This window comes from Mus caroli, chromosome 18 (assembly GCF_900094665.2).
Source record: "Mus caroli chromosome 18, CAROLI_EIJ_v1.1, whole genome shotgun sequence".
Lineage (NCBI taxonomy): Eukaryota > Metazoa > Chordata > Mammalia > Rodentia > Muridae > Mus > Mus caroli.
This window is the reverse complement of record NC_034587.1, coordinates 54,973,960-54,984,387: the sequence shown is the minus strand read 5'-3', so window position 1 is coordinate 54,984,387 and position 10,428 is coordinate 54,973,960. Positions and strand designations below refer to the sequence as shown.

General features: G+C 44.8%; 1 protein-coding gene across 2 annotated transcripts in view; it reads left to right on the top strand.

The window, feature by feature from the left end:
• Nucleotides 1-684: 684 nt before the first annotated feature.
• Nucleotides 685-10,428, top strand: part of Fbn2 (fibrillin 2) — a 203,252-nt gene continuing 193,508 nt past the window's right edge. The window contains exons 1-4 of one of the 2 annotated variants that reach the window (XM_021150431.1): nt 685-1,059; nt 2,035-2,117; nt 6,824-6,922; nt 8,638-8,733. In XM_021150431.1, coding sequence (XP_021006090.1) covers nt 806-1,059; nt 2,035-2,117; nt 6,824-6,922; nt 8,638-8,733 — 532 coding nt within the window. In that variant the 5' untranslated portion in view covers nt 685-805. The remainder of the gene's footprint in view (nt 1,060-2,034; nt 2,118-6,823; nt 6,923-8,637; nt 8,734-10,428) is intronic. The other variant, XM_021150433.1, reaches the window with a different exon arrangement.

The window sequence follows — 10,428 nt, the reverse complement described above, 5'->3', positions numbered from 1 at the left end:
TATCATTGTCCCCGCCCACCCCGCGCCGCCGACCCCTCCGTCCCGGCTGCGCTCCACGTGTGGACCGCTGCGCCCCGGCCCCCTCTGACAGCCGCCGCCCGCCGTCCCGCCCCGCGCCCCGCCGGGCCTCTAAAACCCCGGCGCCGCGCCCTCCTCCGCGGCATCTTCCCCGGCGTCCAGCCTCCTGCCCTCCCTCCCGCTAGCCGCTCGCCCCGGCCCCCGCGCACCTCCGCCGGGCTGTGCAGCCACCGCCCTCGCCTAGCTGCCCCAAACGAGCCCCGAGGAGACCCTCCTCTTCTTTTGGGGGTGACTTTTGCTCGCTAGCCTGCTTCCTTTGGTGACTTCTGCAGCTTTCCAGGATCTGTGCCCGGAGTGCACGGGAATCCGCTCAGCCTCTGCACACCCCCACCCCCTCCTTTTTTTTTTTTCCCTTGTGAGGTCCGCTTTCTTTGTAACTTTATGCCGCGGCTGCTCGGGTTACTTTTGTAATTTCCCGCCCCCACCCGCTGGCGGTCCTGGAGTCGCTCGGGGCAGTGGCCCGGGGGATGCAACGTGGACCGCGCGGGACTGCCGTCTGCATCGCCGCCGCGCCTCGCTGCCCCCTGCGCTAGATCCCGCGCCCCGTGCGCTGCCGATCAGGAGCTGACGCTGCGTCCCGCTACACCAGGACACCGCAAGCCTAGGGAGCCCCGCGAGCTGACGAAGGGTGGTCAGACCCTGACTTTATTTTTAGTGGGCCGTGCGGATTTGGTCTCCGACAGTGCTCTCTCCGCGGGCCTCCTTCTGTGCGCTCTTGGCGCCGGCGATGGGGAGACGGCGGCGGTTGTGTCTCCAGCCCTACTTCGTGTGGCTGGGTTGCGTGGCTCTCTGGGCGCAGGGCACAGATGGCCAGCCCCAGCCTCCTCCACCAAAGACGCTCCGGCCCCAGCCGCCCCCGCAACAGGTCCGGCCCGCAGTAGCGGGCTCCGAAGGTGGCTTCGTGGGGCCTGAGTACCGGGACGAGGGCGCGGTAGCGGCAAGCCGGGTCCGCAGGCGAGGACAGCAGGAAATACTCCGAGGGTAGGTGGGCGGCGGGCTGGCTGGCTCGTGCGGGGACCTAGGTTTCCCTTTACTCCACGCCCTCCCTGACTGTCCTGCTGACCGGTAGAGCCGCTGCCCTCTCCACGAAAACGCTTAAAGACCCCAAGAGCTCCAGGAGTGCCCCTCGGTTTAATCCGGAGCACCTCAATTCCTCTGCGGAAAACCCTCCCTAGGGGGCTTCTGCTGGCTGGCGATGGGGAATCTGGCCCTTGGTTGTGGATGGCAGAGCATGTGCAACGTCTGTGGCTCTGGGAAAGTTTCTCAGTGTCAGGCCGAAAGCGGACATGGGTCTGCCCTGCTCTGCCCCCCCCCCCCCCCCCTACAAACAATTATACCCCAAATGTAAAACACAGGCAATGTTTCAGGCACAGGGCTCAGGACTCCACCTAGGCCCCCGAGCCTGCCTGCTCCCCACCGTCGGGGGCGCAGCTCTAGAGCCTTTTGTTTGAGGACGTGTGCGAGGGTAGCGGCTGGTTCTCTAATCGCCAGCTCCAGCACTCCACCTTCTGAGTAGCCTTCCTTGACACTTAAGAGCCAGGGACAAACTTAATCAAGGAGGAATGGATTTGGGAACAAGGGCAAGGATTTTTGAACAGAGTGCCGCTATTGTTCTCAGCATCCAGATGCTAGAATAGCAGCAAATTATGTGTTTCTCTTCTTTTCCCGGTTTAAAAAGGCAAGCAAAAGAGAGCAGATGAAAAGCCCTGTTTAGATGTTCCGGACCCTCCCCCATTCCAGCTTCTAACCCATCTGCTTCCCAAACACCCCAAATGTGAAGTAGAGCTTTGATTTGTTCGTCGTCCTGAAATCTACTCGCTCTGGCTTTGCTTACCAAGGCATTGTGTGTGTGTGTGTGTGTGTGTGTGTGTGTGTGTGTGTGTGTGCGCGTGTGTGTGTGTGTGTGTTGCTGCACCCAACTTTACGTGTATCAATCACCATGTTTGTCCTCTACAGGCCCAACGTGTGCGGTTCTAGATTCCACTCCTATTGCTGCCCAGGATGGAAGACGCTCCCTGGAGGAAATCAATGCATTGTCCGTGAGTGTTGGGCAGGGCACACAGTCTAAGGCAGCTCAGCATACTCCGAGTGGCTCCATTTCAGGGCTGACCTTACACTCAGTGTTTGAACACTAGCTTGCCTGTACAAAGCCATTGGTCACACCACCCTGGTAATGAGACCTCAGTGGTGGGAGGGAAGCTGCATCAGCTGAGACTTCATTAACAGAAACCTGGAAGACAGATATCAATGAAGGTTTTATAATGCTCCGTCTCCATTAGGTGGTTTACCATTTGTGTATGGACACAAACGGGGGGCGGGGGGCCTTAGTGTTCAAACAATTCCCTAGATAACAGAACATAATCTCTTCTTTCAAATTCCAGGTAAGACCATAGTGCTACTATGGCCATGCTTGGACTCTTAGGTTGGCCATCAGACGATCAGTCTTAAGTGTCTGTACCACATTCTCATCTCTGGGTTGTTCTTAGCAGCCACATGGCAAAGGTTTTAAAGGAGTACTCTCACAGATTTTTTTGAACTGACCTAAAGTTAAAAGAACTGTTTTGTTTTCAAGAGAAATAATCTAAGTTGCTTGACTCTTTTTGTGTGTGAGGGACAGTCAAACTTAGAATCCCCACAGACCAGATCTTAGAGTGGACAGTATGTTTTCTCAGACGTGACTCTTACACCTCGATAATGTCAGTGTGTCAGAACGTACAGGCTGGAATTATGAGCAGTAATCGTAATATTTTTTAAAAAAATATTCCAAAATGTATATATGGAGGTCTCCGAGTTCTAAGTGGACAGACAGCTCATTAGTTTCTTGGGTTATGATCAAGGACCCAGAGAGGTCTTATTTCAGTCTCCTGAGGTGATGTGTAATAGGTCTTTCCCCTGTGTGTTTTTGTAGCCCAGACACATTTGTCCATTCTGGAGGGTAGCCAGGTCACAGGCAGCACATGCATTTACAGTCCGTCTTGACTTTAGACTGCCCTTAGTGTTCTGGAGCGGAAAGATAATTATGTCACTGTGAACAGCAAAAAGGCAAGCTACCCTAGCCAAGGGTATTGTGGGTATGGTGGCATCTCCAGCTCTGTATTTATTGGTTTTGTGGGTTTGAGACAGACCCTAAATGCTATTTTCTGTTCTTTAAAAGGACAGAAGTCTGAAGTTCTATTGTGAAGATTGGTTTTCTCTTTCCCTTCTATCCAAAAATCCCACAACCTCTAGTAATCAAGCAAAAAAAAAAAGAAAGAAGAAAGAAAGAAAGAAGGAAGGAAGGAAGGAAGGAAGGAAGGAAGAAAGAAAGAAAGAAAGAAAGAAAGAAAGAAAGAAAGAAAGAAAGAAAGAAAGAAAGAAAGAAAGNAGAAAGAAAGAAAGAAAGAAAGAAAGAAAGAAAGAAAGAAAGAAAGAAAGAAAGAACCATTGGGTCCTTTCAGATGATCAATTCATAAATATTTTAAATACACCTTCCATGAAAGTAGGGCTTTGGCTGTATTAAAAAAAAAAAAAAAAGATAGTCACTTTTCTTCTATCCAACATCTCCTATGTGAAGTATTTATAGAAGGTGTGTTACTCTTTCAGGCCACTGGGGCATTACTGTGGCTGTCTCACACTAGCAAGGTCTCCCAGACTCTGGAAACAGCTCCCATCACTCACCACACACCTGCCACACTAGCTGGGAATGACTTGGGCCCTGTGGAAAGTCTGACTCACTCAACATAATGAATGTGACTGCCATTATTGAGTTGGAGAGCAGCCGAGGAGAAGGGATAGGTTTATGGTACGCACTGAAAATCTGTAGAGTCAGGTTTTATTGGACCAGTCAGGAATGGGAATTCCAGAGAGCAAAGCCTTTCAGCATAGTTGTGGTAGGAGTGTATGTAAGGCCCAGTGAATGTCCACTTTAGCTGCTCTGGGTCTTTGACTATCACTGTGCCATTTCCTTCGTTAAAAGATGGACTCTGAGTACCTCACAGTGAGTATTGTCACCCGTGTTTCTTCGACTTGAAGTATTTGGGTGCTAATGGGCTGCATTAGGCAAACCTTGCTTGAGATTGTTATATCTCCAAGAAAATACTTACGATACTTACGTCAAGTGTTGCTAGGTAATATTTATTATTAACGCCTTTGGAAAATGACACACTTGAGAGTATAAAACTTAGGCATAAAATGGACAGAGAGGATGTGCTGCGAGGTGCCCTCCCTCTTTTTGCATATCTTAAGAAGGTCACATGTGAGGAATTAAGGAAATTAAAACCATTGCAGATTTAAAACTAGGAATTTTAATCACTGTATTTTTTGATAGCAAGTATTTCTTTGTTGAATTCACTTGTATTTCATTATGAAGCAAAGACAAACTCTGAGGTAATTTATAAATAATGATAATCATATGAGGACCAATGGTTGTTTTCTCATACATTTATATCTCTGCATTCTTTTTAAGCAGGCCAAACACGCTTCAAAGTTTAATGTTCTTTCAATTTTTAGCAGGCTTCACACAGGAAGATACTAATGAGATATGTCTATTATTGTTAAAGCATGATGCCTTACGATTCTGTTCTCTTATTCCTTATGAATATTTAATTAGTAGTATTTAAAGACAGGGTCTCTAGCTAGTCCCCTGGAATGGAACGAACTGTGTCACCCAAGTAGGCCTTGAACTCCCAGGTTCTCTTTCTGGCATTCAAGTGCTGAGATTACAGGCTCGAGCCACCATGCCCAGCTGTTATTATTCTTAATTGTGGCTTGAGATGTCATTGAAGTTCTTCCAAGTTTCCATGTTTGTTTCCAAACTGACTTTCTAGCTTTCCTTTAAAAAAAAAAAAAAAGAAAAGAAAAAAACTTCAGAAAATTATCTTAGAACATGAAATAATGGAGAAACTATGCCATAGTGTCCTCACCATTGGTAAAGCAATGGGCTGGGATTGGCTCAGCATCATAGCCTTTGAGAGCTGAAAAAGACAGCTACAGTGTACTCGTGTAAATAAAATCAATGAATAGATCTTTAAAAAAACAAAAGAACCTTTCAATGTAATATATGTTCTGATGAGAACACTGAGCCTGTAGAAGTTTTGAGTGTTTCCTGGGCTCATTGGTGGGTCATTGGCAGCATGAGAACTCAACCTCACAGCGCTTATGTATCCCATTTTAAATACCAGCTCACTCATCTTCTCCTAACATCCTCACACTCTCAGAGTGGACATCCTGTCTGCCATTTAATCCCAACACTGCTCGGCTCAATCATTTCAGTTAAAATGGAACACCTATAATGAGACCTCAGACCGAAATGAACACAAGGAAAAAGGAGTTTATTAGTCTTGCTTCTGCCTGTCCTGTGTGCAGTACACACACTGAAGCCTTGACAGACAATTAATTGGTCAGGCTCCACCCCCTTTAATTCTATTTTGGTTTGGGACCTAAATGAAGCCACTTCATCTAAGCCTAGATTCTCAAGCCTGCTAAGATGAGACCTTTGAAATAAAACTATCTTAATGAGCATATTTCATTGAAAAAAAATTAGTGATCAGAAACAAATAAATTTTAAGTATTCTGTGATGGAAGCCATTTTCTTGTCCCCTCCTTTTTTTTAAGTCTTAAGAACATAATATTTTCCCAGTGTTTTTGTTCAGGAAAACTTGTTGAAACCCTGTCCATATCTTCCAGATGCTAAAGAGGATCTAAGAAAGGGAAAGCAATTACTAAATCGGTTTGCTCCTGGAAAGAGTGCTCCTCACATTACTGGAGGTCCCAGGTCTCTTTGAAAGTGTTGAGACCTCTCTCGAGATTCATGTGCATGTTGCTGTAAATACTTAGATGTAGTTTCAGGGCATTCCCAGGTCGTTCTCCTATTTCCTGCATACAGAGACAGAGCAAGTCAGCACACAGCCTTTGTGCTCAAAGAGGGAATTCAACTGAGGATAGAGAGATAAATCTTTCAGCTCCTTAATGACCTGGCTAAATTTGGGAGACAGTTCCCATTCCAGAGCACTTGACTGTAGGTTTTGAGTATCTGTGGTATGTGCCATGTCAGTGAGCCTAATATTCTTGACCCTCCGATGACCCTCTTATTCGCTAGAGGTCACAACTGTAGAAAGCTTCGATCCCCACCCCTGTCATAAGGGCTTTTTGGAACAACAGAAATGTACTAGGTTGCATTGATGACATAGCAGGAGACTAGAGGAAGGAGAGAAATTATGAAGGGGGATAGAATAAAGACTGATGACAGAGTAGGGCACAAGCCATCTGGGATGGACTGTGTAGGGAACCTGATATTTGGCCAACTCAGGAGGGCCTGGGGTTTCTTGTTTCTACCACTTTTACATTCTTACACAGTGGGCTATATTTTCTACGATGTTCAGTCTCTCTGGGTTTCCTCCCCACTGCCAGAGCTCCCTGAGGATCTAGACTTCCTCCTTCGGTAAATCGTAAATTGAAAAGATTTTAGTTTTGAATTTAAAAAAAGAGAAAAAGCAGCTTTCATTGATAATCAAGTTAAAGAAATTGGTGCTAATTAGTATGATAGAATTGAAGAGAGTTACATTGATATATCATCACAAGGAAATTGTAAAATGTAGTGCCATGTCTTTACTGGGCGATTTTGTTTCATGCTGAAAAGTCAGACTTTTGCAACATTAATTCCATCTCCTTATTTCCCCATCCTGTGGCTTGAAAATATGGCTTTCATACTGTGAAACACGGCGGAGGGTGTTGACAGTCATTGCCTCTTGTGTTGTGTTCTCTGCAGCCATTTGCAGGAACAGTTGTGGAGATGGATTCTGTTCCCGCCCCAACATGTGTACTTGTTCCAGTGGACAAATATCCCCGACGTGCGGAGCCAAATCAAGTACGTTCCCTTTCTGGGGCTATATTTGCCACAATTTTCTAAAACCCATGAACCAGTGACAAGTGTCCTCCTCAAAGAAGATATGGATTGGTGATTGTTCTCACTAACCAGGACTTTGTTAAGTTTTGAACTAAGACCATCTTAGTGCCTCAGCTGTTACCTAATCCTCAACAGAAAATGTGTGTAGGTAGTGGGACTGTTCAGAGTCCATGAAGTCATTCATCACAACAGCTGTAACTTCCTGAGCTTTTGGTACTCACACGGTTCTATGTGCAGCGTTTGCATGATTTCAAGTCTCTCATCAACATGATTTGATCCTGATATGGACCCATTTTGCAGAGGAGGGAAGTGAGGCACATAATATATTAAATGACTACTGTCCTGCTTTGGTGTCTAGTGCTATCATAAACATCATGACCAGAAGCAACTTGGGGGAGGAAAGGATTTATTTTATCTTACAGCTCCTACGCAACCTTCTATCACCAAGGGAAGTCAGAATAGGGACTCAAGGCAGGAACCTGGAGTGAGAAACTGAAGCACAGGCCATGGTGGAATGCTGCCAACAATTAATTCATCAAGAATATGCCCTGTAAGGTTTTCCATGGGCAGTCCCATGGACACAGTACCCTAGATGACTAGTTTGTATCAAATTGACAAAAAGCTAACCAGCTCATTTATGCAAGGCAACACAGACTTGAATCTACTGACTAAGACTGACTCGGCAGGGAGTCCCAAACACTAACCTGTATTTACTGCCTTTTGTGTACCGCCTCAATTTAGCCTTAGCTGTGGGAAGAGGAGAAGATTAGAACAACAGATAGTTACTGAAATACTGGCCAAATACTTTATATGTACCAAGCCACTTTGCTACGCATACACATTTTTAACAGTTCCATGAAGATAACTACAACAGTAGACTAAAAGTGTATTTCTTTTAATGATGCTTTCTGTTGGGACCCCCAAGTCTAAGACTGATTGTCTGTGTAAGCATTTAAGATCACACTAGATAAGACAGAAGTGACACAAGGTAAGGCAGAAATGATATTGCTTCTTTAACTGCTCAATATCCAAACGAGGGCTTTAAATCTGCCTCTTAAAATGAGTATCATAATAGTTCCCTCCACAAGTTTATGTTCCACAAGGGTGATATAGAACATGTCTGATCCAGGAATAAGAGTCAAACAATGCACACCGGTGTGTGTGTGTGTGTTCTGATGGACCACCGACAAGAGCCTCTGGGTCCACTGCTTCCAATAGTCTATGTTTTACCTGTGATTTGAAACTTAACATCCAAACACACAAAGACTTTGAATGCCCTCAGGAGTGCACTTCCTCCTGCCAGGTTGTCTGCCAGAGACCTTTCCTCTGTGCCTTCATTATTTCTCAATTTGCTCACACCTACCCTTGGCACTACAACAAAGCATAAACCAGAGAGAGCAATACTGCTTTTTTTTCCCCAACTTAATAATCTTGTTGATTATTTGGGGATTTCACTTTGACACTGTAGGTCCTGTTAAATATATACTAAGTCGCATGTCATAACAGGTATATGCACAACATGTCGACTTAGTGACAAGCAATAACTTGGTTGGATTGTAACATTTGCATCAGTGGAATATATTTGCCCTCAGATTGGACAAGTAGTTTGTAGGTGTAGCTGCTTATGGATGACATTTGGTGACCGGTGCCTGTTTTTCTCTTGCTGTTCTTCACAGTTCAGCAGTGTAGCGTGAGGTGCATGAACGGCGGGACCTGTGCAGACGACCACTGTCAGTGCCAGAAGGGATACATCGGGACTTACTGTGGACAACGTAAGAAACCTCAGGAACAACTCTATTGTAAAACTGTGACTAAGTGCCCATGTCACATTGGTCAGAACTTAAGTTCTTACTAAGTTCATGGTTGGGCACTGGAAGAAGTCATTTTATATAATAAGTCATAGGTCACAATTGAGCCTGGAAGAATTCTTCTAACTCAGTAGTTTTTCTATGCTTTATAATTTTAATGTTGAGCACTAGTGATGTGCTATCAAGTTTGGTACTTATCATGGGTATTTATGCCACAAAACATAGACATGTTTCTGGAAAAACAACAACAACTAAAAGATACTGGAAATCTCTACAGCTCTCTTCCCAACCTCGTTCTAAGAATCATTCAAAACCCCACGAGATTTAAGTTCACAAATTGCCATTTGTTCAAATGTATTTAATAGCAGAATACAGGACTCTGGAATTATTTGAAGAGATAAGATGTCGCTAAGAAAGAAGCGACTTTTAACAAGTTCATAGCTACTCAGCCATACTGGAGATGGAGATTGTGGTCTCGTACATGCCAGGCAAGCACGTTACCACTGTGCTACATCCCTATGCCAGTAAATAAAACTATCTTCACTGGAGAGAATCACACACTGATCAAGAAATAGTCCTGTTTGGAGGAGGGTGTAGATTGTAGCTCTAAGGATGTCACACATCCCTGGGGAACACAGTTGGCTAATGTTTGCCAAATCGGGATACTTTTCTGAGAGCTTGTACTGTTTTTGTTTGTTGGGTTAGTATCATTTGCTATGCTGAACCTGAATCTAAGTCTTCATGTATGATAGCAGGCTTTTTGTAGCCGAGATAGAGCCTAGATCCTCTTTTTACTTTATAATTTGAGACAAGATCTCACTAAATTTTCCAGGCTGTCTTCAACCTCACCAGCTAGCCCAAGCTGGCCTAGAACTTATGATCCTCTATCCTCAGTCTCCTTAGGATCTGGGATGCACAGGTCTGTATTACCCATCCCAGCTAAGACTAGCATAATTTTAAGTATATATGAAGAACATTATAGAAGGTTGAATCACATGTAGGAGGATCATCCATGTTACTTCATTCATAATTCATGTGAGCCTAGACTCTCCACAGCTTCCTTATGAATTCCCAACCTATTTTCAGCATAGGGGAACTGATGTCAAGTGGGCATAATTATCTATTTTTAATTACACTATTGATTTTTTTGTTGCCATTTAAAATGTTTCTTGATTGTGGTCAACACCTCTAATATGGCACTTATCCCCTTCAACACTTTGAGTTACAGCTCAGAGGCACTGGTCCACACTCACTGCAGGGCAGGCATCACTACTCCATCTCCAGGATGTCTGTGCTGTCAAACTAGAGATCTATCCCTGTGAGATCACTGTCCTCATTTCCTTCTCATCCCCAAGTCCTGGCACACACCATCTTTATAGCCTCACACTTTTGATTGCCCTAGCTACTTTATGAAATATAATAAGAAGGATGTATAAGCATAACATTTGTCCTTTTATCACTAGGACTTAGCCAGATAAATTCCTGTTTTATTCAATTTATACCATGTATCAGAATTCCTTCCTCATAAAGGCTGCATTACTATGAGAAATTCATCCTGTCTGTCTATCTATCTAACTAGCTATCTATCTACCTATCTCTGTCTCTTTCCTCTCTGTCTCTTTCCTCTCTCTCTCTCTCTCTCTCTCTCTCTCTCTCTCT